Consider the following 27,949-nt stretch of genomic DNA (forward strand, 5'->3'; position numbering starts at 1 on the left):
ATTGTCAAAGCAGAATCAAGGTGCTTATGGATGAGGTGGAAGATAGAAAAAAAAAACAAATTAGTGGTCATAATCAGTTTGGTGGGGAAAAAACCTGCAGCAAGCAGATGTTTGTAATGCAATCAGTCCGATTACATCACATTTTGCCCAAACGATCATGATAAACTGAGGTCTACAATTAACATTTCAGCAGCGGTGAGAAACAGTGCTGATGAAATACCAAAAGTGTAGTCTGATTCAAGACCCAAGTCAGCTTGGGTCAGAGCATCAACATCCCCCCACCCCCCCTTTTTGGAAGAAAGTTGGTTAAACACCCATCCTAAACACATAAAAGCAAAAAAAGTTTTCTAAATGTTTTTCTCCTCTTTTCCGCATCTTATGGGCCTGTCACCTTGACAATTTAGCCAGCGCATGCTGACGTATGAAAAATTTGGCGAATATGCTGGCGTATGTCGAATAAGTTATGAGTAAGTTTTGTATACATTAAGATCATGATGACGCATGCTAGTATATGTCACAGTATGATGAGGTCGTCAAAAAATTTTGTGCATGCACAATATTTTTGATGTAGGCCTCCCGCATAAGTTGTAGGCGTTATGTGACTGTTGACAAATGACACATTACCTGTCAGTTACTCATAAGTCCAAATACATAGAGAAAATGTCTAGTGTACCCAAAACTCATTTCTAACCTATAGGTAATGTGCTTTGAACCTACACGCAAATTACACTGAACTTATCTCCAAGGCATATTGATGTACATAGACATATCTGACGTGTTCTGGATGACCACAGAGAGTGTCAGCTGCTGTATAAGCAGCATTTGATACGTCGGCACACGCTGGTTAAACCATCATGGTGTGACAGACCCATTAGCTGTGATGTCGTCATAAATGAGCGCTGGTAGTGGAATCGAAATGTACTCTTATTTTGAGAAATTCTTGTGCAAGAAGCAGGAAGTGTTCCAGCAGAACAGCTAGCTTTGCAAAGGTTAAGACACTACAATTTTGAGCTAACAAGAAACACATTTAATTAATGAGAAGGATTTGTATAGGACAAATAACAGGCACAAACAAGTGTTACTAAGGATTTATTTTTGATGAAATCAGACACTTACTGAAATGGGAATTATGGCAAACATGTTGGCTGTTCGTGTATCGGTTCACGCCCTCTTCAGGCAGAATTTTGCACGGAATGGCAAGGGCACTCCGATGCATGGATATGGTACATTTTACAATTAAGTCCTTATGCACCAGTTATGGCTCACTATCCTGACTATGTGATGCATGCTACGTTTTACAATTGACAAGCACATTGAACACAATTAAACATTGATCATACAATCTTTTCCTTAAACTCACATATGGCAGAAAATCTGGTATAATATAGGGTGTGTTGTGGAATTTTCAGGGTTATGTCAGCAAGAGATGAGACCAGCGAGCAAGGACCACAAGGAATCAGTATACAACGTAGGGCTGCCACGACTACTTGACTATTCACGACTACGTTGACTACTGAAACCGTCAACTACTATCAATCCGCTGCTTCGTTGGATCTTTGCTTCGCTCCTCTTCAGAAGCAGCAACTCTGCTTCTTATCCCCTCTCAAAGCCATGACAATGTCAATTGTGAGTCACTTTTGTGCAGATTAAAGTGACTAACTGGGACTCCTGTCTTGTTGCGAGAAAGAAACGAGAATCGTCCTCCATTCTGTTGCTCCAAACGCTGTGCCACCGAGTTAAGTTAGAAAGATAGAGTCCGCTCGGAATTAATAACTTCAAAGCCAATCACTGTTTAAATCAAATGACACCTCTTTCCAAACACTGTAATACAAACGATAAACTGCAATCGATCAAAATGTGTTTTTTTCCCTTCCAAAATGAGACATCCTGCACTGATGTGCAGCAGCCCAAGACTGTATGGCTGCAGACTTGCAGACTCCAGCAGCCAGCAGAGCTCAGCATACGTATGCTGTTAATGTCTGAAAGGAAATGCTTTTGACAAAAACTACAGATTTTTTTCTATTTATGTCCAGAGATCAAGCATCCACCATGTAGAGTTTATTTATGTCCAGAGATCAAGGATCCAGTGACCAATTTCATATTTATTTACTTTAAGACTCAATAAAATGTTGTTAACATAGAAAACCTGTAAAGCCTACTTGTAGCACACAGAAAATTCACAGGAGGTATGGATAAGGGAATCGATAAGGAATCGGACTGATAAGCAGAATAGATAGATAAAATGCAATTTACGTATGATTCGACTAATCGCAAAAATAATCACTGACTAGTCAACTATCAAAATAGTCGTTTGTGGCAGCTCTAATACGATGCAGAGACAAAGGTTTAATTGCAGTCTAAGCACATAAACAGATATATCTGGAGGAGACCCCGATGGACATGCAAGCAGACATAAAGCACAGAGTCTTCTGATTTTAGCAACCCCCAGAACCATCTTAAGGACTCCACAATACAGACGTGGCCTTCAGTTAGTGTGGAAAACAATGAGATGTTTTGTCATGGACTCGGAGAAACAAAACCTGTTCTATCAACACAGCCAGCCAGCGATGGATAACCTTGGCCCAGTATGCAGACATTGGTGTTCAACAATTTTTCACGAACAGGGTGCACTGAATTCATCTTAACCCAAGGAATGTGTTTTGAAAATAGAACACATGGTTCAAAAGCTGTATGTTTGGACACCTCCAAACACGAGCAATTTATGGTGCAGACATGAAATTTGATAAAAACGACAGAAGTAAGTAAGTAAGTGCACCATGTCACAATTTTTTTTTACCGCAAAGCTAAAGTGTTACATGACACGTGATAGACAGAGACATAATGATGTCCATCAACAGCTTGCCTCTATCCAGATAAAGCAAGTTTCTATATACCATCCCCAAGCCTAATGGTTGGTGGGAGATAAAAACAGTACAGACTGAGATATTCTCAAAGCCAACCTGAGTCATACACACATGGAAATAAGTGTCTGCAGTCTAAACAAACAACAGAAATTTCTCATCATCCTGAGTCACTGCTAATCCTTAGCAGCACTTCCCTATGAACACAGGTAGCAACAATTGTTGCTGTGCACACCAAAGGTGCAACAAGCAGTTAAATCTTTCATTTAAAAAGATCAACTCTTTGTGGCCCTATGAAGACAATCTGAAAAGAAATGCCACTGACATTTCTAACTTTCATTCACTGGTATGTTTTACTTATATTTGCAACAGAAATCTGTACCTTTTCACCCAGAGTTTCACATAAACATGTTAATGTAGACATTAGAAACAGGACACTGGTAAAAAGATGTAAATGCACTCAAAAAAAAAAAAAAAAAAAAAAAAAGATACATGCCGTGTGCCTTGCAGTTGCTCCTATTTTTTGTTCAGGATCACCACAGCGGATCCAGCACAGATCCACAAACTTGGGGCATGAAGGCCTGTTGTGTAAATCGTACATGGGATGTTTCATCACTGCAGCTTGGACCTCTGTCTTGTATCAAATTTACTATATGGTGACACTTGCTCCAGGAAGTTATGATGGCATTTACTATTTTGGATCCACTTCCAGCATAAAATTCTGATCTTCAGAGATTAGTCTATCACTTTTAGGTTATTTTATCCATTAATGATTTAAATCAAATACTTTCGCCAATAGCCTCAAAAATGTGATTACAAGATTACAACTCCATCCACAGAAAAATAATCTATACCAGCTTCGAACCAGTAACCCCATACCATGACTTCAGCTTCTTGGCTTTATCTGCAATCTGTCCTCATGTGTGTGGTTGTCAATGACAACAAGTGGCAACATTCTGGGCCCGGTAAACTTAAGCCGTCTTCAGCCAAAGCATGCTTGCCACCTGGCAGATGTGCCCGTTCTTGCACAAGCTGCACCGGCATCAATGAAATTTGCCCCCCCCAAAAAAATTAAATAAATAAAAAACAAAAATTTGATGCAGGCTGATTTCAGCATGCGGGCGGGGTTTGATGAACTCTTTTATTTTTTATATTTATTTATTTTTAAATGGGGCCTTACAAGTTTATCAACATTTTTTTTGAGTTAGTATTAACAGGCTACAGGGATGGAATCATTTATCCTTCTGTTCACTCTCTGGATTAGGCTTTTCCACTGCCTAAGCAAACCACCAAACACTCAGTCCAATCAGGCTGGTCATAGCACTTCTTCTATTTTCTGTTCTTTTTTTGTCCCAGTATGAGACAGAAACAAAAACATTACCATTTCCTGCACAGAAACTTGCCTGTTGGTGTTTAACTTGCGAATGATTTCTGTAGCCAGCTTTCTCTTGGGGGTCAGCACAGGGATCGTGGGCGCGGATAACGACCCAGGTGTGCCAGAAGACTTCTGAGGGCTGGAGCCGGGACTCTGCTGACCATGAGGCGCCCGAGGTCTCCTCCATTGGTCACAGTACACTCGAAACTGTAACAATGATTAAAGTAAAAAAAATCTGTTCTGAGCCCCAGTCAGATCAGCTGGTGTTTAAAGGACTGATCCAAGATATCTTATTTGCACGTAAAGTACACTGCTAAAAATAAAATGTAATTCTTTTTAAAAACACTTCACAAATCTACAGACATCTTGACTTAAATGCCATTTAAGTGGGATGTCATATTTCTCGTTTAAAATAACACAGATGCCCAGGCTCCCAAATATCAAACGTAAACAAGAAATATGGTTAAATGCACGTTATCACTGTTAATAAGCAATGTTTGTCCTCAAAAGCCTGTTTTCTGAAACTGTTGACACATACATTTAGTGGATCCTTTATTAATAAACATAAATCTACATAGAATTTCACTGTAAACAAATTTTTCCAACTGCACACACATTTTGATCAAAATACTGCATGTTCAGTTATAACATCCACCTCATCTCCATTTAAGAGTATTTAAAAATATTTTCAAGACTGACTAGTTCAAGATCAGTTTTTCAACCCCGTGTCAGAATTTCGATGGGCCACCAGTTTGCATAAACCCAGATAAATGCCTCTAAAAAAGAAGCACAGATCTCAGAAATTGATTAAATTACTTGTAAAATCTTATGAATGATGAAATAATTCAAGATTGACTGGGGAAGATCTGGCTAAGTAAGGACCTATGTGAAGAGCCATTTCCTCAAGAGCAGGTAAAAAATATAAAACCTAAAGAAAGAAGTTGAGGCTAACAGCGACAGCCACATGGCACACTCCACCCAAGTGTGATCCAGCACTAAGGTGCCATGGTGGTGAGCACCCCAGCAACTGGAAGATGTCCAGGGGGAAGCCTAATTGTCACCTGACTGCAGCAGGTAGATGGATATTTTCAGATGGGGCTGGACTGGTGGTCCGCCTGGGTGGCAACCACCGCATAGCGTGATAGATGCAGCAACACGTTGCACCAGCTCATGTTTGCAAACCGTAACCATCGATTCACCATGGTCCATGACAGTGCAATGATCTGTGAGTGAGAAGCTAAATACAGCAAAATACTAAAGGCTGCAACTAAGGATTACTTTCAAAATCAACTAATTGATTAATTAGTTGTTAGGTCCATCAGATGTAAACAAAAAGTAAAAAATATTGATTAATAACCATCCACAGTGTAAAATAACGCCTTTAAAAGGGTCTTGTTTTGTCCACAACTCAAAAGATATTCAGTTTACTGCCTGACAGGAGTAAAGCAGATGGTAAAATAAAGTAGAAAAAAAACCAACATTTAGGAAAATTAAATCAAAGAATCTGGATTTTTTTTTTTTTAAATCTCAGAAGAATGTTTATTTAATAGTTGATTAATCAGCCAGTCATTACAGCTTTACAGGATTTTTTGCTGTGAAAAATAACTTTCACCCCTTCCCCCAAATCTGAATAAATACAAGAAAATATCTGCATTTCATTTTTATGTTAAAAAAAATTAAACCTACAACAAACTGAAAACAATTACAAGGATTTGTGGCACAAAAGCTGCCATTGTTGTTGGATTCTTTTTATATATATATATATATAAACTTTTATAAACTGGGGGAGGCGATGGTCTAGTGGTTAAATCATTGGGCTCGAGACCTGAGGATCCTCAGTTCAAATCCCAGCGTGAACAAGGTCCTTAATCCCCTAGTTGCTCCTGGTGTGTAGCGGGCACCTTGTATGGCAGCACCCTCACATCGGGGTGAATGTGAGGCATTGTCAAACCACCATAAAGTGGTTTGAGCATCTGGTGCAGATGGAAAAGCGCTATATAAATACAGTCCATTTTTGTCTGTAATACTAGTTTTATCAATTCATATACTGCATATAAACAAACCTCATTACTTTCTGTAGACACAAGATTCAACACTCTGGAAGGACCTGAAAAATACAATTAGGCTATTCTACTAATGTGTGTAAAAACTATTACGGGTCATGAATTACCCTCTCAAAAAAACAAGTGTCTATTTTACACTCGTTTTCTAGACTAGGATTGCTTGTTTGTTCAGAAAAACCTGGCAACACCCGGAAGCTCTCATTTCTTCAAAAACGAAACCGTCGCAACAACAACAATCCAAATACAGACAACAGCAGCAAAGAAGCGATTAAACAGCTCTCACCTGAGTTTTGCCATTTAAGTAGATTTTGCCCTGTTTCATGTACGCTTTGTTGAACGTCAGAAGGGCATAGATAATGTTGGAAAAGTTGGGGTCTTTTATTCCTTCTCTGTAAAAAGGAGCACGGAGCGGCATTATTAATTACAACTACGAGAAACACAAACACACACACCGCCGTTTATTTCATCCTACCTGCCCCTGAATTCGGAGTTGTAAATATCACGAAGTTCCTTTTTGGTGTTGTTGTCCAATATTCTGTCTCCCAGAAATTCAATGAAATCCAGCCCGGATTCAAGCGACGTTACCAGAGACGACGGCATGTTGACGACAGCAACAGATCCAACAGGCCACTGCGCGAAATAAGGAAGTTCATCACCTTTATAAAACCGCCTACAATATTCCTCAGCGTGGCCGTTCCCTTGCTGTTGGATTTGTGTTCCTGCTGCATATTACGGAGTTTGCGCGTTTTTTGCGCACATTCCCAAAGCGTGAAACCTGATAGGATGAGCGGCGCGAGCGCAGATCTCCACAACATGTTTACCGCTGCACGCGCACAGGCTCGTGTTTTGTAGATCTGATATTTGGGCTGCGCTCGCGCACTGCTTTCGTTTAGAGAGCGTGTGGAAACTGTACGAACCGGCAGCTATGAAAAGACGCCACAAACGAAAAATACTTAGTGGAAAATAATTAGTTTATATTTTATATACATTTTTTTCATCTTTAAATGGCGTTCATTCAAAAATGTTATGTGGCAGTGCCCTTATTAAATAACGATTTAAAAAAAAATCCACAGGAATCCTAACACATGCTGTTGACGATGATCCCTAGGCTGCATTACCGCACGTGTACTTTCAAATTTATTAAATAAATTAATAAAAACTGCTTAAAGAAGCACATTGTACCATTATATACATGTCTCAATAATCCATAATTAGTGACCGGGTTTTCAAACTGGATCACTTCCATAAACCAACTAGAAAATTATCAATCTTTTTTAAAGGATTCCTCACCATTGAGAAGGCTTGTGTCCAGTAAGATGGCGCCAACATTTAACTGCATTAAAAGTGTTATTAAATCCACGGCCACAAATCAGAAGTAAGCCCCGTACAGGTCCTGAGGCCTGCGCTTATCTGCACATTCTGTGGCATGAAGAGGAAGCTGGTCTACGACTGCCCCTGGTCAGGGCACCAGTCCAACACAGGCTACTTCCCTAGCCAAGGCCGTTACCCATTTACACATGGGTGGACAAGGACATTACAGATTAAGCACCTTGTCTAAGCACAGATGGGTAAAATGTGTGGGTTTCGAATGCAGGTCTACACACTGCCAGGTAGCTCGTTATCCACTGAGCTACCTGCTCTCCAAATCAGTGATTTTATCGTTTTCACCTGCCTTTGTCTGTCAGACATTTTAAAAAATGGAACCAGTGGTTGGATTTCAACCAAATTTTGCTCAGGTGTCCTTCCACCCAGGCAATCCCACTTATGTTTCAAATTTAGAGGTCAAAGTTCAAAGTCAAAATTTTGGTCCAATGCAAATAGATGGGGAAATTTTAAAAAGTACATAACTCCTAAATTCTAGTTGATAGTAATGACCAGGAAGTTGTATTTGACCTTGAAGGTCAAAGTCAAGGTCATAATCTCATCACTTGTAGTGAGTGGCTTAATGGTGCTAGCTGGCTAGACCCATAGTCTATTTAGCCAGCACCTGTGTTGTCTACTGTGTCGGTAGCACGGCCCAAGAGGGTCACCACTTTGAGTCTGATCTGCTTGAGGTTTCTTCCTCAAATCATCAAAGGTAGTTTTTCCTTACCACTGTTGCCTGGGTGTTTGCTCTAGGGGTTGGTAAGGTTAGACCTTACTTGTGTCAAGCGCCTTGAGGCAACTTTGTTGTGATTTGAAGCTATATAAATGAAAATAAATTGAAAAAAATGGTTCTTATTGAACATGAATAGGAAGATGAGGGCTATCCCAAAAAAATAAATAAAATAAATTGGAGCTATGCTATGCTGATGGTACTCAGTTATACATGCCGATAACTGCTGGTAATCTTATCCACATAAAATCCTTAGACGATTGCCTTGCATCAGTGAGAAGCTGGATGTCTAGCAACTTCCTACTTTTAAACTCTGACAAGACTGAAATTATGTTCTTGGTCCAGTGACACATCAGCATCAATTTGACTAGTTAACACTTACCTTAGGCTTGTGTGTCATACATCACACTGACAAAGTGAGGAACCTTGGGGTAATTTTTGATCCTACGTTGCTCTTTGACCTCCACATTAGAAATATTATGAGGATTGCTTTCTTCCACCTATGAAATATAGCGAAGATTCATCCCATCCTGTCTATGGCTGATGCTGAGACCCTGATTCATGCGTTTATCTCTTCTAGATTGGACCACTGGAATGCTCTATTTTCTGGTTTACCACAGTCCAGCATTAGGGGTCTCCAATTGGTTCAAAATGCTGCTGCAAGACTTTTGACACGTAACAGAAAGTTTGAACACATTACACCCATTTTGGCATCTCTTCACTGGCTTCCTGTCCCAGTGAGAACAGATTTTAAGGTTCTGCTACTAGTCTATAAAATTATTCAAGGACTGGCACCTCCCTACCTAGCTGACCTAAGTAAACTCTACGTGCCAGCCCAGGCTTTGCATTCTCAAGGTGCAGGATTACTTTGTGTCCCAAGGGTGAATAAAAAGTTTGCGGGTCATAGAGCTTTCTCTTATCATACCCGTTTTGTGGAATGATCTCCCTCTATCAATAAAACAGTCAGATTCTGTGGAGACTTTCAAGTCAGACTTAAGACGCACTTATTTTCCCTTTCGTATGCCTAGCATACTGGCATAGTATGTTACTATGCTTTGTACTCTTTTAATTCATTTTATTAGGAAACGAAGCTTGCCGCAACCTCAATTTTATCTAAATTCTGGGTCTTCAGTGAAGCTTAGGGCTAGTGGCCGGCAATCACCTTAGTATTTGTTTTTTCTTGTTGCTTAATGCTGACAAATTACACTGACTTTGTTGCCTTTCTAATGCATAATTCTTTTTTTTTTTTCCCCCTCTCTGAGGTGTGGCTCCATCCAGAGATGGGTGTGGTATCTGTTTCGGAAACCATCCTATCCACCAGCAACATTTCCTGTATGTTCGTTTTGTGAATTGTTCTGTAATTTATGTCTGTAGCATGGCCCAAGCAGAGGGTCACCCCTTTGGGTCTGGTCTGCTTGAAGTTTCTTCCTCAGAGGGAATTTTTCCTTACCACTGTTGCTCTGGGGGTTGGTAAGGTTAGACTTTACTTGTGTGAAGCACCTTGAGGCAACCTTGTGATTTGGCGCTATATAAACGAAAATTAACAGAAATTGTTAAAGATACACCAATAGTCACTAGTAAACACTAAGTAATATCACTGTCGTATGACCACATGACCTTGAAAAGTCAAAGTCAAGGTCCTAACTGCTTAAACTCAGTTTGTAGCCAATGTAGCTGAATAATGGTGGAAGGGTTGTATATTAGTTCATTTTTGGACAGCGCTGACTAAATATGAACCACATTGAACCATGTTACTGGAACACAATCATAAATGGTCTCTTCTACAAGTCTACAATTTGGTTGAAGACAATCTTCCCTCATGTAAAAAAGAAAAGGCAACGGCAACAGAGTAACAGCAGAATATCCTTCCTTGACAGGTTTTATGGACATTGTTACACACAAACTGTATAACCATTACTGATGTAATATACAAATGCACATTGTCCAGTGGTGTGTATTTATATATATATATATATATATATGTCCTGTGCATTTCCCTCAAAAGTTGACCTGCATAATACAGCTGAAGTCTATAATTTGATGTCACTGCAAAGCTTTACACTTTTGCAAAACAAATCTGTACAGCCAGCCAACAAAAACAACACATTGGCCCTCATGCTCTTTTCATCCTCCGTACATGATGCAAAACAAAAACTTATGAAGATGAATTAAAAACTGCACTTGGTGCAATATTTTAATTTTATGAGTAAAATCTATTTTTTTTTATTCAATATGTATAAAATATAGCAAAAGCTAAAGGCAAACAGTTGATAGGAGATACCAATCATTATACAGCCCCAAGGTTGGTTTGTGTTTGATAGATCATCAAAATTAATCCCATTAACATAAAGAACTAAATATAGTACAACCCCAAATCCAAGAAAGACAACAAAATGTTACCTGTGAATGGGAAAATGCAAATGCACCTTTTGGCCTGCCCACCCTGCACCCACAGATGTATAAATACACAGGTAGGATGTTGCAACAGAACAGGAAGGGGAGGGGGATGGATGGATTCAGTTCTGCCAAATCTCTTCAGTCAGATAACATTAAATTGCATATTTTTCCCAGTAAGCAAAATAACCACTAAGGCATTGGAAGCTCAGAGTTGCAAAGTTTTATGTCATTTTGAGTTTAAAATAAACTGTGGTGTAAAAACTGTATTTCAGAGGCTGTTTCTATTTTAAGCACTGCCAAATGAGAAACCGTAAACCTAAAATGTGTCCGCAAATGTGAACGTTAGGGGAATGGTCCAAATTTTCCATGTCAACAAAGGCATTTTAATAAGATAAGTTTTTTGTTATTTTGCAGGTGAGCAACATTTACTCTGTTCTTTAAAATAAAGGAACTGCCTCTTGATGCTCAGCAGAAGCCACCATTCCTTAGCAAAACCCTGAACAAACAGCTTTCTTTCAAAAAGACGCATGTTGCATCAGACTCCTTTCTGCAAGTATCAACTTAGTTACAGTATGTGTCCTTTTCTAATTTTCCAGTTTGCACTAAAACTCCGACAGAACTGTCATCTAAGCGCTTTGCATTTCTTTGCCAATCTTGTAACTGAGGATCTTGTTCCAGTCGATCTTAGTGCGGGTAACTGGGAGCTGTCTGCGTAAGGCTTTGAACGTGGTGTCTGACATCGTCTGGTAGTTCTCGCTGATGGCCGTCTGGGGGGGGAAATATGTACCGGTTAGACTCACTGTGAAGGCAATCATTAAACATTGTCAGCTTCAGTTACATGAAGGCAACTTTGTGATGACCTCCCACATACCTGATACTCATTCTCTGCATCTTCAATAATTTTCACAAACTCCTTTGCAGTGTTACTCTCATTCTGCCAAAACATCATTGACACAAGACTTGTAGATCAGACAAATATTTTAAACTTAAGCATTGTAAACACATCACATAATTTAAATCTAAGAATTGTTCTCCAATCCCCCATACAGTAGTGTTCAGAATAATAGTAGTGCTATGTGACTAAAAAGATTAATCCAGGTTTTGAGTATATTTCTTATTGTTACATGGGAAACAAGGTACCAGTAGATTCTCACAAATCCAACAAGATCAAGCATTCATGATATGCACACTCTTAAAGCTATGAAATTAGGCTATTAGTAAAAAAAAAAAAAAAAAAAGAATAGAAAAGGGGGTGTTCACAATAATAGTAGCATCTGCTGTTGTTGCTACACACTCAAAACTATTATATTCAAACTGCTTTTTTTTAGCAATCCTGTGAATCACTAAACTAGTATTTAGGTGTATAACCACAGTATTCTAGTTTACTAGTGTACTTGGGGTCATTGTCTTGTGAAACACCCATTTCAAGGGCATGTCCTCTTCAGCATAAGACAACATGACCTCTTCAAGTATTTTGACATATCCAAACTGATCCATGATACCTGGTATGCAATATATAGACCCAACACCATAGTAGGAGAAACATGCCCATATCATGATGCTTGCACCACCATGCTTCACCGTCTTCACTGTTAACTGTGGCTTGAATTCAGAGTTTGGGGGTCATCTCACAAACTGTCTGCGGCCCTTGGACCCAAAAAGAACAATTTTACTCTCATCAGTCCACAAAATTTTCAATTTCAATTTATTTTCATTTATACAGCGCCAAATCACAACAGAGTTGCCTCAAAGCGCTTCACACAGGTAAGGTCTAACCTTACCAACCCCCAGAGCAACAGTGGTAAGGGAAAAACTCCCTCTGAGGAAGAAACCTCAAGCAGACCAGACTCAAAAGGGGTGACCCTCTGCTTGGGCCATGCTACAAACAAATTACAGAACAATTCATGGACGAATATACAAGAAATGCTATTGGCGCACAGGACAGGAGGATCGCCAACACGAATACACCTCCCATCTCTGGATGGAGCGGCACCTTAAACAGAGAGAAAAAAACAGAATCAGGCATCAGAAAGACAAAAAATACTGTATAATTTCCCAGCATTAAACAACAAGAAAAACAGAAATACTAAGGTGATCGCCGGCCACTAGCCCTAAACTTCACTAAAAGACCCAGAATTTAGGTAAAGTTGAGGCCGCGGCCTGCTCCAATTACTAATAAAAGCCATATGAAAGGGGTAAATAAGTGCGTCTTAAGTCTGGACTTGAAAGTCTCCACAGAATCTGACTGTTTTATTGACGCAGGGAGATTATTCCACAGAACAGGGGCACAATAAGAGAAAGCTCTGTGACCCTTCAGACTTCTTACTCACCCTAGGGACACAAAGTAGTCTTGCACCCTGAGAACGTAAAGCCGGGGCCGGTACGTAAGGTTTAATTAGGTCAGCTAGGTAGGGAGGTGCCAGTCCATGAATAATTTTATAGGTTAGTAGCAGAACCTTAAAATCTGATCTCACTGGGACAGGAAGCCAGTGAAGGGATGCCAAAATGGGTGTAATGTGGTTGAACTTTCTGCTTCGTGTCAAAAGTCTGGCTGCAGCATTTTGAACCAATTGGAGACCCCTAATGCTAGATTGCGGTAAACCAGAAAATAGAACATTGCAGTAGTCCAATCTAGAAGAGATAAATGCATGGATCAGGGTCTCAGCATCAGCCATAGACAGGATGGGACAAATCATCGCTATATTTCGCAGGTGGAAGAAAGCAGTCCTCGTAATATTTCTAATGTGGAGGCCAAAGGACAACGAAGGATCAAAAATTACCCCAAGGTTCCTCACTTTGTCAGTGTGATGTATGACACACGAGCCGAGGCTGAGCGTTAACTGGTCAAATTGATGCCAATGTCTCACTAGACCAAGAACCATCATTTCAGTCTTATCAGAGTTTAAAAGTAGGAAGTTTCTAGACATCCAACTTCTCACTACTGCAAGGCAATCTTCTAAGGATTTTATGTGAACGAGATTACCAGCAGTTATCGGCATGTATAACTGAGTATCATCTGCATAGCAGTGAAAGGTAATCCCCAAACGCCACAATATGTGCCCAAGGGGTGCTATATAAAGGGAGAAAAGCAGGGGGCCTAAGACAGACCCCTGTGGAACCCCAAATTTCATGTCACTAAGGTTAGAGGTAGTGTTACTGTACAGAACACAGTGAGAACGACTGGTCAAGTATGACATCAGCCATGCAAAGACACTCCCAGTAATCCCCAAATGATTTTCCAGCCTATCAAGTAGAATATGATGATCCACTGTATCAAATGCAGCAAGGAGATCTAACAGCAACAGAATCGTAGTGGTGTCCGAATCTATTGTAAGCAGATCATTCACCACTTTAGTGAGAGCCGTCATCTCTGTGGAATGATATTTTCTAAAATCAGACTGCAGTGGCTCAAAGACATTCTCAGTAAGATAGTCTATGAGCTGCCGTGAGACCACTTTTTCCAGAATTTTAGAGAAAAATGATAGATTTGATATCGGCCGATAGTTTGTCAATACATTAGGGTCAAGATTAGGTTTCTTAAGCAATGGTTTAATCACTGTAGATTTGAAACATTTAGGAACAGATCCAGAAGTTAAAGAAAGATTAATAATTTCCAGCGCAGTCGGCCCAAGAGTGGGCCACAGATCCTTAAACAGTTTTGTTGGTATAGGATCAAATAAACAGGTTGTGCTTTTTGTTGACATTACGAGTTTTGTCAGCATGCCTAGTGAGATACTATCAAATTCTGTAAATCTAAGTAATACCTCAGTAGTGGCGCCCACAACAATAGCAGGATGTAGTGGCTGGATTAAGGCATGCCGGGATATGTTTAACCTGATGTCTTCTATTTTCTTCCCAAAGTAATCCAGGAAATGGTGTGCTGTAAAAGGAGAGCGAACTACAGGTGGTTGTCCATGCATAAGTGTTGCCACCGTGTCGAACAAGAACTGAGTTATGCTTGTTTTTGTTGATCAAATCAGAGTAGTAAGTCCGCTTTGTAGCCAATAATGCATGCTTATTTATAGTCTAAGATAGCATCACGCCACGCAAGGTGAAATACTTCTAATTTTGAACGACACCATTAAGTGTTCTAGACCTCTTGCTTTATGCTTGAGGTCACGCAGATAATCACTGAACCAAGGTGACTGTGATTTGGGGGAGCACGGTTTTAACACAGGTGGTGCAATCATGTCGAGTATAGTTTTGAGCACTAAGTTTAAACTATCCACAAGTCTGTCTACTGACTGGCTATTTGTCAAATGTGAAGCTAAGACATCAGGCAGTCTAGCTTCGAGTTCAGTCTTAGTTGAGGAGTTGATGCATCGCCGTAATGATATATCAGGCTATTGTTCCACTAAACATGGCAGCGAAACTGTAAATTTAATAAGTGAGTGATCAGACACCACTGATGTAAGAGGCATGATGTCAATATTTGTGACAGCAATACCACGTGCGAGAACCAAACCCAGGGTATTTCCACTAATGTGTGTCGAATCCCGAATGCATTGCCGAAATCCTAATGCATCCACAATTTCCATAAATGATTTGCAGAGGGGATCAGAAGACTTATTTATATGAATGTTAAAGTCACCAATGATCAGAATGTTATCTACACTAGTTGACAAGTTAGAGATGAACGCACCAAATTCATCTAAGAAATCAGAATATGGGCCAGGAGGCCTATATACAGTGACAAAGTAATACGACTGATTTTTATTCTTCTGACCTTGGCAATGTGTAATATCCTGAGCAGAGCGGAGAATCAGATGCTCAAACGAGTGATATTTGTAACCCCCAACAGCTAATAAGCTAAACCTAGATTTATAAATAAGAGCAACACCCCCGCCTTGCTTCGCATCACGAGGGACGTGACTAAATGTATATGCTGGTGGGCAGGCCTCATTTAAGGGGAGGACAGCTGTAGGTTTAAGGCAGGTTTCACATAGCCCAATCATATCTAAGTGATGATCAATAATTAGATCATTGATCAACAATGATTTTGAGGACATTTCTCAGGCCAGTTGATGTGTTGTTCTTTCAAATTGTAACCTTTTCTGCACGTCTTTTATTTAACAGAGGGACTTTGCAGGGGATTCTTGCAAATAAATTAGCGACACACAGGCGTCTTCTAACTGTCACAGCACTTACAGGTAACGCCAGACTGTCAATCATCCTGGAGCTGATCAATGGGTGAGCCTTTGCCATTCTGGTTATTCTTCTATCCATTTTGATGAGTGTTTTCAGTTTTCTTCCATGCGTCTGTTTTTTTTTTTGTCCATTGTAAAGCATTGGAGATCACTGTAGATGAACAGCTTATAATTTTTTGCACCTGCGTATAAGTTTTCCCCTCTCCAATCAACTTTATAATCAAACTACGCTGTTCTTCTGAACAATGTCTTGAACGTCCCATTTTCCTCAGGCTTTCAAAGAGAAAAGCATGTTCAACAGGTGCTGGCTTCATCCTTCAATAGGGGACACCTGATTCACACCTGTTTGTTGCACAAAACTGACCAACTCACTGACTGAATACCACTACTATTATTGTGAACACCCCCTTTTCTACTTTTTTTTTACTAATAGCCCAATTTCATAGCCTTAAGAATGTGCATATCATGAATGCTTGGTCTTGTTGGATTTGTGAGAATCTACTGGTACCTTGTTTCCCATGTAACAATAAGAAATATACTCAAAACGTGGATTAATCTTTTTAGTCACATAGCACTACTATTATTCTGAACACTACTGTATCTACAGAAAGGAAAATGCAAGCAACAATGAAAGCCAGCAGAGGACACATGCACATCCTGCACACCACAATCGTAATTGTACAAATGTCTGAAATGATGTTTTTGACTTAATCATATGACTTCTGAGCAACTTCATTATGTCAGTCATACCAATCCATCATTTTGCAGATCAATACAAGCTTTAGAGCATCCATCTAGGCTTCTTTGTTATTCTCTTTTGCCATCACCACTGCACATGTCAATACTTTTATCTACACTGCCATCACTGTGCCTCTTCTATGCTTGACCCAACCAGCTTCCTTCTCTGAAGCATCTAGTGTACTTTTGATTTTATATGCAGTCACTTGATACTTTTATTTATTGATTGTTAAAACTGTAACAGATGGATGTACAATAAAAGAACTTAAGTGACTGCAGTAAAACCAGACAGGGGATGCAGGAAAATTGGTTCTAAGCTAAAATGATCAAAACCCAAGTCTAATCTTCTTTAGCTGAAGCCTGTGCTGAAAGAGGAGTCAGACATGACATGTCCTTTTCTTGAAGGGCCAGTTGATACCAAGTGTTAGGTTTCAATGGCCTCAGATGAAGCCCTGCTGGAAGAAGAAGTTGCAGTTCCTTGACTGGCTGCTTGAGGGTTGCTCCAAAACTGAGCATATTCCCATAGGAGACGATGTTAAAAAGTCTAACTTTAGAGTAAAAATAAACATGTTTACAGCCTGGTAAAAAAACAAAACAAAAAAAGTTTTGGTGTCTATAGATAGTTTCCACCTCCATGACAAGTGTACAGGGTGTGATTTTTTTTCTCCAACTTCTTAGTTTAAGATGTTTTAAACCATAAAGTTATGTATAATTGCGGGTGTGGTCTCTCCGAGTAACAGCAGCTAAGCCCAGTGTCTCCACCTGCTGTAGGGTCCCAACATAACTCAGATTCCACCTGATGTGGCTGCCAGCTGTTGTGGAGACCGCCTGTGGCGCTTTGGAGTATTTTATTACAAACACTTGGATTAATATGGCTTGATGTGTGGTGAAATCATAAAATGATTCAAAACCCAGCCAGACCAGAAAATCACTAAGGGCCCCTGTGCAATGTCCTTAATCCCCAAATTGTTCCCGGTGAGTAGTGAGCGCCTTGCATGGCAGCACCCCGACATCAGTGTGTGACTGCAAGGCACAATTCTAAAGCGCTTTGAGCTTCTGATGCAGATGGAAAAGCGCTACATAAATGCAGGCCATTTATCACTAAAAATGTTCCTACTGAAATATTTGCACTAAGTAAAATGCTTGTGGTATTTAATGTTGTACACTAACAGTGATAGCACTTTTAGCAGCCATCAATAGCCAGATCAGTTAAACCCGGTTAATGCGGTTCATAACTTTTACCATCCACATCAAGGAGAATCATTAGAACTGCCGCACAGTCCCCATAAATTTAATTTAATAAACACCCAAACCGAGCTTAGCCTGGTAGATGTGGACTTTAAGAGTGGGCGTGTTCAGACTTCTTTCAGCAGACACTGAGCCACCCATGCTTTACCCCTTTATGAGCTCATCGTGAATCAGCACTGTCAACATGGCAACGCCCAAATATGGTCTTTATATCAGCTGTGCCAGGTCTTGGATTTTTTTTTTGTCTCCAAAATGACTACGTGTTGGAGCAATATTCATAGTCCTTATATTGCTCCTGATTGTGGACAAGTTCTCAGCTCTGAACAAATTATCTGTGTTGTACTGTTCCATTTGTGTCTTACAGAATGAGCCCCTCATCGGCAATCAACAGCAGAGTCGGCCAGCAGCTAGGATGCTAAGGTAAAAAGCTAACTGTATACCAATTTGTTGTCTCAAAAAGTTTGAGTGATATAAACATTCACACATTTACCTCCGTAAGGATGCCCTCCACGCTAACAGACACTTTTAATGACATTTTCACAAGTTCAGTGGCAACAATTTGCAGTTTACCACATCTTCAGATTGCCCCACAGTATTAGCCCATAACCAATTAGCTTGTGACAGTGTTTGTGTTCTAAATCAGTACTACACCAATAAGATTAATTTTTATCCTGAGTAAAAGCACTAACCTCAAAACATCTAAAAACCTGTTAATGAAGCACAGAACTCCCCTGTGGAAAAGGATGTGAAAATATTTTTACTCCATGCTCCTAATTTATTTTCTTCATTTTTACTAAAATGTGTAGTTTCCCAAACCTTAGTACCAGCACCTTTCTTTAATCCATTTGAGCGCAAGATGGCGGCGCGCACGGGTGCAGTGGCTTTTAGCTCTCCAATTTGGTGCTTGTTGTTCTTACTTTTTGCGCATATACTCTTCGAGTTTTGTAAGGCAACCCACAGCTTCAGCCACCAGAACCTTATTGACCTCGGTCTGAGGTACAAACTGTGTCAGTTCCGAGCGAATTCCACCAGTACCACAACATCCCGGAGGACATAGCGAGAACACCGGGCTCTCTGTGGATTACCAGCCTGCCCAGCAGGCGGGGAAGGCGGCGTAGAGACAGGAAGCAGAAGCGAGGATGTCGGTCCGGCTCCGATGCTAGGCTACGTAAACAACCTCACAGGCTAGCATTACCGAGCCTCTTCCTCTCAAACGCCAGATCCATCACACACAAAATGGACAAATTGGAGTTAGATGGCCAGAAATAGCTTTGTGCGGAACTGCAGCATTATTTTCATCACGGAGACGTGGCTTCACCTGCTGATCCCCGACACTGCAGTCGAGCTAGCATGCCGCACGCTATACCAGCAGGACAGAACCAGTGATTCGGGTAAGTTGAGAGGTGGAGGGCTCTGTGTTTATGTGAACCACGAGTGGTGCTGTAGCAGCAGAATCACTGACTCTCACTGTTCTCCTGATTTAGAGGTGCTGGCAGTCTCGTGCAGACCTTTTTATCTCCCAAGGGAGTTCACAGTAGTCGTGTTTGCTGTTTACATCCCACCCGATGCTAACGTTAGCATGGCCCTTAGCCTCTTGCTTGCCTGTGTAAATAAACAGCAGCTGGCCCACCCGGATGGCATTTGTGTTGTTGCTGGTGACTTCAACCAAGCATGTTTAAAGACTGTGCTCCCTAAGTTCGTCCAGTACATGAAATGTGCCACCAGAGGGGAAAATACTTTGGACCATGTCTACTCAAACATAATACACGTGTACAAAGTCACTCCCCTCCCCCATCTTGCTGGATCTGACCATCTCTGCCTGTCTCTCACCCCCACCTACACCCCCCTGCTGAGGCGAACAAAGCCACAACGGAAGACAATCCAAACCTGGCCTGAGGGAGCACTCTCCCAGCTACAGGACTGCTTCTCACGAACTGTATGGGATCTATTTTCCAGCCACAACCTGCAGGAGTACACTGACACCGTACTCTCCTAAATTAAGAACTGTGTTGACACTGCCACCGTCAACAAAAGGGTCAGGGTTTTTCCAAACCAGAAGCCCTGAATGAACAGTGCAGTCCAGTCCCTATTAAAAAGCAGCAACACCGCCTTTAAATCAGGGGACAGGGCAGTGTACAGCGTGGTCAGGTCCGATCTGAAAAGAGGCATCAGGGAGGCCAAGGCTGCCTACAAGAAAAAGATAGAGGACCACTTCACTGCAAATGACCCCAGAAGGATGTGGCAGGGAATAAATCATATAACCAACTACAGAAGCAGCAACCCAGGAAAACCAGCAGCAACTCCACACCCACCACCCTCCAGTACTAGCACGCTAACACTGCAGGAACACGAAGTGAGACGTGTGCTGAAGGCAGTGAACCCCAGGAAGGCGGCTGGCACCGATGGTGTACCTGGAAAGGTACTCAAAGCATGCGCTGACCAACTGGCTGGAGTTTTCACCTGCATCTTTAACCTGTCCCTGTCACAGGCCATCATTCCACTCTGCCTCAAATCCTCCACCATCATGCCAGTTCCAAAGAAGCCAGCAGTGGAGACCATAAATGACTACAGGCCTGTTGCACTTACGCCTGTGGTCATGAAGTGCTTTGAAAGACTGGTCTCTCAGCACATCAGAGCCTGTCTGCCTCCCACTCTGGACCCCCTCCATTTTGCCTACAGGGCAAACCGCTCCACAGAGGACACCATCACCACAGCTCTCCACACCGCGCTGAGCCACCTGGAGCACCAGGGGAGCTATGTGAGGATGCTCTTCCTGGACTTCAGCTCAGCCTTCAACCACATCATCCCGGAGATTCTAGTCCAGAAACTGACACATCTGGGCATCTCCACCCCCATCTGTCAGTGGATCAAGGACTTCCTCACAAACCGCCCACAGTCCATGAAACTTGGCCCACACCTTTCCTCCACCATCACACTCAGCACCGGTTCCCCTCAAGGTTGTGTACTGAGCCCCCTCCTGTTCACCCTTTACACGCACGACTGCTCTCCGACCCATCCCACAAACACCATCATAAAGTTTGCGGATGATACCACCGTGATTGGGCTCATCTTGGGGGGGCCAACTACAGAGACGAGGCAAATCGACTGACAGCGTGGTGTTCAGCTAACAACCTGCCGCTGAACACCACAAAAACAAAAGAAATAATCCTGGACTTCAGGAAGAACAGGGCTGACCCAGCCCCGCTCTACATCCAAGGGGACTGTGTAGAAAGGGTCAGCTCAATCAGGTTCCTGGGAGTGCAGCTCTCTGACAGCCTCTCCTGGACTGCCAACATCACAGTGGTGGTGAAGAAAGCCCAGCAGCGACTCCACTTCCTGAGGGTACTCAGGAGAAACAATCTGGAGGAGAAGCTGCTGGTGTTGTTCTACAGAGCCACCATCGAGAGCATCCTGATGTACTGCATCACAGCGTGGTACGGGGGATGCTCAGCAGCAAACAGGAGAGTGCTGCAGAGGGTGATCAAAACGGCCCAGGGGATCACTGGCTGCTCTCTGCCCAGCCTGGAAGACATTGCCAGCTCTCGCTACCTCAGCAGAGCTGCCAGCATCTGCAAAGACACATCCCACCCCAGCAACCACCTGTTTGACCTACTACCCTCCGGCCGACGGTACAGGTCAATCAAAACTAGGACAAAGACTCAGGGACAGCTTTCTCCCCAGAGCGATCACTGCACTGAACAATAACAAATCACTCTAATCCAACCTTCAAGTTTCTTGTGCAATATCTGTAAACCATGTGCAATCTTCCCATGCAATATGATTCCACAGTTGTGTATATATATATATATATATATATATATATATATATGTTCTCGTTTTACATTTTACTTGGTCCACATTTTATTTTATCTTATGTTTATATTAGTTGTACATATACTATGAATAATTTACTGATAAATTTCACTATCTTTTATTTGGCTACAAATTACTCGCACCACAGAAAGCACCTTTTTGGAGTTGCACTCAAATCTCGTAATGCAAATTACAATGACAATAAAGGCAATTCTGATTCTGATTTATCCTACTCTCTCTTTTCTTTTTACTGTCAAATATTATAAGCTCACTCGTGCAGCATCTTTAGAAAATGGACACGTATCTTCTCTTACCCTTGTTCATCTCATAAGGTGACATGTAGAGTTGTTAATCTGTGATAGGTCCCTCTTCAATTTTCAGTTATTACGTATTGCTTATTATTGATGTTCGGTTTCTCTGTAACTGCAGTGACATTTGTGAATGGAGTTCTCCTCATTCAAGAAAACACACATTCCATGGTTGAGGTTCTTACAGCTTGTAGACAATAGACAGCCCAGTGAGATGTGAACATGATTTTTTTTAACTATAAAAAAAAACCTAAACTGATGGTAAATGGACTGCATTTATATAGCACTTTTCCATCTGCATCAGATGCTCAAAGCGCTTTACAATTATGCCTCACATTCATCCCAATGTCAGGGTGCTGCCATACAAGGCACTCACTACACACCGGGAGTAATAGGGGATTAAAGGCCTTGCCCAAGGGCCCTTAGTGATTCTCCAGTCAGGCGGGGATTTGAACCCATGATCTTCTGGACTCAAGCCCAACACCTTAACCACTAGACCATCACCTCCCCAAACTGATAAAATACTTACAGATACAGTCAAAGCTTCCTGTATGTCTTTATGGCTGACGAGCTGCACATTTCCATCCTCATAATAATGTACCTGATAAAGGGAAACAAATACTAAGGAAATAGCACAAAAGTATATTTTGCAGTTAAACTCATTCTGCACCCGGACCTGTATTTTCAAGACTCCAACCACTTGAGCCGTTGGCTGAGAAACGCTAAACCTCCACTCAGAGCGACAGCGACCATTCCTGACAACAGAAAACATCATTACCTCTATGTTGGGCCAACATAATTATCTCTGTAAAATCACAGTTAGATCAATATCCTCTCTAAATTTACCAGAAGTTTTTAGGCTGAAACTGATGACCCTCAATACATGCGATAATGGTCTGCTGGCCATCGATTGTTTTTCCATATACCTGAGACAGACAGAACAGGATAGTCCATTTATTAGATTGATTGTGTACTTCTTGATATGGCAGCTTCTATGCAGATGGGAACAGTGATCTTACAGTGCAGACTCCAGTGGGGTAGTGCTCCTTAACGTACTCCCTCAAGGCAGCATCACAGGCATCTCTCCATGACCGGAGGGCAGCCTCTCCTTCATGGGGCTGCGGGTCGCTGGCTTCCTTCCTCAAATGGTCAAACTTGAAGGAAACCTTTCTGTGAGGGTCAAAGAATCGCCCGTTGCCCAGGTCTCCATGCTCTGTTATCAGGACCTACAGGGCAGACAAAGGCTGCTTTTACCAGCATACATCAGTCATACAGTGCAGCAACAAAGAAATGTTTAAACACTAAATAAATCTTTAAAAAAAAAAAAAAGTGTATAGTCTGCACCAACCCATGGCACCCTGAGCAAATGTTAATAAGATTACCATTTACAACTGGCACTTTTTGCAAAAGCTTTATACCAGAGGTCTCAAACCGGTTCCAGAAAGGGCCGAGAGGGTGCAGGGTTTCTGTGCAACCACCCACTCCAGCAGGTGATTTCACTGATTTCACCTGCTCAAAGTGATGTTAATCAGTGAAATCACCTGCTGGAGTGGGTGGTTGCTGAGAAAACCTGCACCCTCCCGGCTCTTTCTGGAACCGGTTTGAGACCTCTGCTTTATACAAAGTATAATTCAGTGACTGTGGCCTTTGACCCCAAAATCAACAGGCTTCTTGGGGTCACCATGCCCAACACACATACCAAAATTAGTGGCAATTGGGCAATTATGAAAGACGTTATTGCATTCACAGTATTTTGACAACGTATGCTCCAGTGATCTTGACTTTTTGACCCCAACATGAACTGGCTTCAAGGTATCAACATACCCAACACATATACGAAGTCTGGTGACAACTGCGCCACTACAATTGACGAAATCTCACTCAAGATTTTTTTCAAAATAAAGTACACTTCAATGACCTTCAACTTTGGCCCCAAAACCAATGGGCTTCTTGGGTCACTATGCACAATGCATGCACCAAGTCTGGTAATAATCGGCCAGTACAACTCAACTTATCTTGTTCACAAGTGAAATGTCATAACTGACTCACTACTGCTGTCTCACCCACTGGCTGAGCAATGGATGGGTTGTTGGGGAGCTTACCTGATCTTCAGATCCATCCATTTTGGCAAGGGTGAACTGATCCATGTTATACTGGGCAAAGGCACTGCATCAAAGGAGAAAGCACAACATTTGCATAAACTGAACACTCTAAGGTATTTGGCTACATTTTAAGAGGGAATGTAACTCACTGAGCAGCGCCCTCTCTGAGAAGATCATCATTGTTGAGCAGTATTCGCACATCTGAAACCAAGAGCGCAGTGACATTTAACGATGTGTTTCCAGTAAGTGTAGGCAAGTACATCTTTGAAAAGTCTCAATCGCAAAGCAGACTCACCATTGAAGACTTCGTTGAACTCTCCTGGAGGGGCATGGATCACAAAACTGGCTGCAATACAGACCTTTAAGAAATAAAATAAATTCTTGTCAAACTTTATAAGGAGGTGCCACATTATGAAAAGTGATGGTTCCATTTTCTTCATCTTATTAGAAGGAACTCCAGATGAGCAAAGTAGTTTTATTTGTTTAACCAGTAAGTTTCCTGCTTCATTTTAGAGAGGTGAACCACCTGGTGATACCCACTAGAGTGCAGCAGAGACCAGCCTGCTCTTTCTTGGCTGCAGGCTAGTTGTTGAGTCTATTTTTACAGCTCCTTAGAAGGCACTTCTTATGTTGCTGCAGGGCTTTTCTTAGCAGCAAACATGCACATGTAAGCAAACATTATTAAAGCCACAGAGTGAAGAATTTACTAGATGGGCCAAACCAAGAGATGATCGTTATAAGGGCAGGAGGTGCACAGTTAAAACCTAATTTTAGTCTCCAAAACCAACAATCTCATCATTTCTAAAGCAAAAATTATCAAACTCTAAGCACATTACAGTTTCTCAAACCGGAAGAACTTGCTTCTTTCCTGTTTTAGTCATCTCCTGTTTTGATCCATACAGCTGGTATAAAACTGCCTTCAAAGCATTTCAAAAAGGTTTAAACCAGGCAAAGGCTGCATTCACATACTGGTGGTAGAAAAACCAGTTGCATAACAGAATAGTCATATAACAGTCATAGACAGTTGATGATGACATAAGACGCTGTCATTTTTCAGTATGAATGAGATGGATGACAGGTTACTTCGGGGAGAGGAGGGCAGTCGAGTGCCTTACACAGCAGCATGTTATCATGCATTTTTGTGAATGTGAGGCATCATTGTAAAGTCTGTTGAGCATCTCTATCAAGCATAAAAGCCCTACAGAAATGCAAAATAAAAGCTAAAATCTCTTGCTGTCCATCTTTCCCCATCATTACAAGTAAATCAACAACTGTTTGTTGTTTTTGTGTGTGTGTTGCTGCGACAAAGACAAAACTAGAACACTTTTAGTGCCACTATGACAACCAGAAGTGTTGGGACTTTTCAAAACTGCAGTTGGTTTACAGTGTACAGCCAACATGCGAATGCAGCATGATTTTAAACACCTCTAAGGTAACGATGATGAGTCTTAAGATCGATTTTAATTGGACGAGAGCACAGACAATCCAATTTTAAACTGATTTTTAAGCGTTCTACTTCAAAGAAGATAAATCATTATTAAACTACAACTGTTTGGTTTAAGATATGAGCTGTTTTTGACAGGCTCTAAATACCACCACATCTATGGGTGCCCACACACATCTTTTTGAAACAAACTAATGAAAATATTTAGTCACAACTGTGCATGTAACTGCTACAAGTGTAACTGTGTTGTGATTTTACAGATTATTCAGTCAGTTTTAGTGATGGAAATTAAGAAGATTTCAGCTATCAATATCTCATTGATATTACCAATTCTACTTATCTGTCAAATTCTTTATCAATTCTGCATGTAAAAAAAAAATGTTTGCATACACAGGTTTTCAGCATCACTTTTCCTTGTTGCTCAATGCAGACTTTGATGTCATGATGCATGCCTTTTTGCAACAAGGAACTTTCAGAAAAACATGCCAGGTTGCAGCTCTCCATAGAGGCTCCCAATCTGTCAGGACGGAACAGCATTAGAATGAGAAAACTAATCTAAGGGCCACTGTGATCTCTACAAACATCAACCTTCATACAAGTGTCTTAAAACTGGGTTGCTAGATTTTTCTTGTCTTTTTTTTTTTTTTCTTGGCCCTTAGCACCCATCTTGAAGTATTCTGGGGGGTAAACTCCTTTTAGGAATGCATAGGCTTCTAACATGTAGCTGCAAGATGCAGGGAGCAAGTCAGTACAAGCCTCCCTAAAAAAAAAAAGTCCTTAAATAGTATAATGCCATAGAGTTCAAATATAAAATTCACTTCAAGCTCGAGTGCAAGGGTGACTAACTTTAACATCTGAGGTTTTCACTGCCAGTTTAGGGAGTAAATTGAAGCTAAACTAAACTGGGTGTTGGTTGGTGTTTTACTGCTGTCAGTGTATCAATGCAGGAAGTAGCTCCACTTCCTTCGAATTAGCATTAGCTTTGCGCTTTATTTCGAATTAACAGTGATGCAACACTCCCAAAAGAAGTGACATACTAACGTTATACCAAAAAAAAAAAGGTCGTGACTGACATTTTGTCGGCTAACTTAAATGCTTGTGCAGCATTACAGAAGATCTGCTAGTTAGCTTTACCGAGCAGCATTAGCTTAACACGGTCTGCTGTGTATTTCATACTGTACGGTAGGAGCTCAGTAAGAGTTCCAGCGTTTTTTTTTTTTTTTTACGGCTACGTCCAACTGAGCACAGGGCAAACCAGTACAAACTGTAAAAGTAAAAACCTACCTTCTCTTCATCAGTGAGCTCTTCGAAATCTGCCATCTTGGCTCATTGAATCGACCCTCGGTGTTGCCAGGTATGAGCGATTCCGCTCTGCACAGCTACACCTCAAACCTAAAAAAAAAAAAAGGAAAAAGAAACAACCTTTAAGTAAATGTTTGTTGAGTGACGTTTAGTCTCAAAAAGGTTACAAAGAATTAATGTTCGTATTTTTGTAGTATTTACTTTTCACCTCCCAAAAATTCAAATCAGAAAGGCTTGCATGCATAACTGTATGGAAAACTGGAAGTGCCAGTATTCCTTGTGACTAGCATGGCAGTATGCAAATCCGAAATATTCCAGAATTGGACCTGGACTATATCAGGATACTGCTACTGCACAAGACATCCTGATTCATGCAAAGTGTTGGTCCCTTGCATTAATCTTAACCCAAAATCAGTGGCGGCACCAGGAAATTTTTGTTGGGGGGCTGAGGGGGAGCTGGGGTAAAAGTTGGAGGAGCTCCACAAGATGTCGTTGAAATGAACAATATATAGAAAATTGCTTTATAAATACCAAGGTATATGTTTTAGTCACCCGTGCTCCTCTAAAATGTGGTATCAATGCACACACACATCACTTAAAATGATTGCATTCATCACTTTGCTCAGTTACACAATATTGAGACATTCTCAACGCAAAACTGCAGTTGAGATCCACAAATATGTCAGTCGCTATTCACATTATTGGCAGAATTATTGGGGGGGCTTGGCTCATTATTGGGGGGACTTAAGACCCCCCCAGAACCCCCCCCCCTTGGTGCCGCCACTGCTCAAAATATAAACTGTGGCAGCTAAAACATAGCTGTCAGATTGGGGAGTGCAAAAAAAAAAAAATCCAAGTTTGTCCCAGTTTGCACATGGCACCACAACATGTACAGGGTTAATGGAGTCAGTCATTCAGTATAATCTGCAAAATTTCTGTCAGGAACTCTGCGCAAACTACTGCATATTCATCTGCAAAATTTAGAAATTCCAGGCAATACAACTGAGTACCAGTGGATCGCTTATTTTGGGTCATATTGGCATTTTTTTACATGTA

At 41.2% G+C, this 27,949-nt stretch overlaps 2 protein-coding genes across 2 annotated transcripts in view; both read right to left on the bottom strand.

The window, feature by feature from the left end:
- Nucleotides 1-7,021, bottom strand: part of mov10a (Mov10 RISC complex RNA helicase a) — a 48,304-nt gene extending 41,283 nt beyond the window's left edge. The window contains exons 1-3 of the mRNA XM_034166016.1: nucleotides 6,772-7,021; nucleotides 6,583-6,688; nucleotides 4,265-4,443 (exon numbers count right to left, since the gene is read on the bottom strand). Of these exons, the coding sequence (XP_034021907.1) occupies nucleotides 4,265-4,443; nucleotides 6,583-6,688; nucleotides 6,772-6,899 (413 nt within the window). The 5' untranslated portion in view covers nucleotides 6,900-7,021. The remainder of the gene's footprint in view (nucleotides 1-4,264; nucleotides 4,444-6,582; nucleotides 6,689-6,771) is intronic.
- A 3,233-nt stretch (nucleotides 7,022-10,254) lies between these two features.
- Nucleotides 10,255-26,998, bottom strand: capza1a (capping actin protein of muscle Z-line subunit alpha 1a). The gene is made up of 10 exons (XM_034166018.1): nucleotides 26,876-26,998; nucleotides 24,443-24,506; nucleotides 24,297-24,348; nucleotides 24,148-24,211; nucleotides 23,065-23,271; nucleotides 22,892-22,971; nucleotides 22,722-22,800; nucleotides 22,575-22,646; nucleotides 11,663-11,725; nucleotides 10,255-11,558 (listed from the first exon to the last, which is right to left on the bottom strand). The coding sequence occupies exons 1-10, from the start codon at nucleotides 26,909-26,911 to the stop codon at nucleotides 11,418-11,420; spliced, it is 858 nt and encodes a 285-aa protein (XP_034021909.1). The 5' UTR covers nucleotides 26,912-26,998; the 3' UTR covers nucleotides 10,255-11,417.
- Nucleotides 26,999-27,949: the final 951 nt, after the last annotated feature.

The sequence above is a fragment of the Thalassophryne amazonica genome, chromosome 3 (genome assembly GCF_902500255.1).
Source record: "Thalassophryne amazonica chromosome 3, fThaAma1.1, whole genome shotgun sequence".
Taxonomy (NCBI): domain Eukaryota; kingdom Metazoa; phylum Chordata; class Actinopteri; order Batrachoidiformes; family Batrachoididae; genus Thalassophryne; species Thalassophryne amazonica.

Excerpts from the sequence above, each read along its gene's own strand:
- capza1a (XM_034166018.1), bottom strand. The coding sequence starts at position 26,911 with ATGGCAGATTTCGAAGAGCTCACTGATGAAGAGAAG. Across the intron at positions 24,507-26,875 it reads AGCTCACTGATGAAGAGAAG|GTCTGTATTGCAGCCAGTTT; the intron begins GTAGGTTTTTAC and ends TATTTCTTAAAG. Across the intron at positions 11,559-11,662 it reads ATGCAGAGAATGAGTATCAG|ACGGCCATCAGCGAGAACTA; the intron begins GTATGTGGGAGG and ends TTCCCCCCCCAG.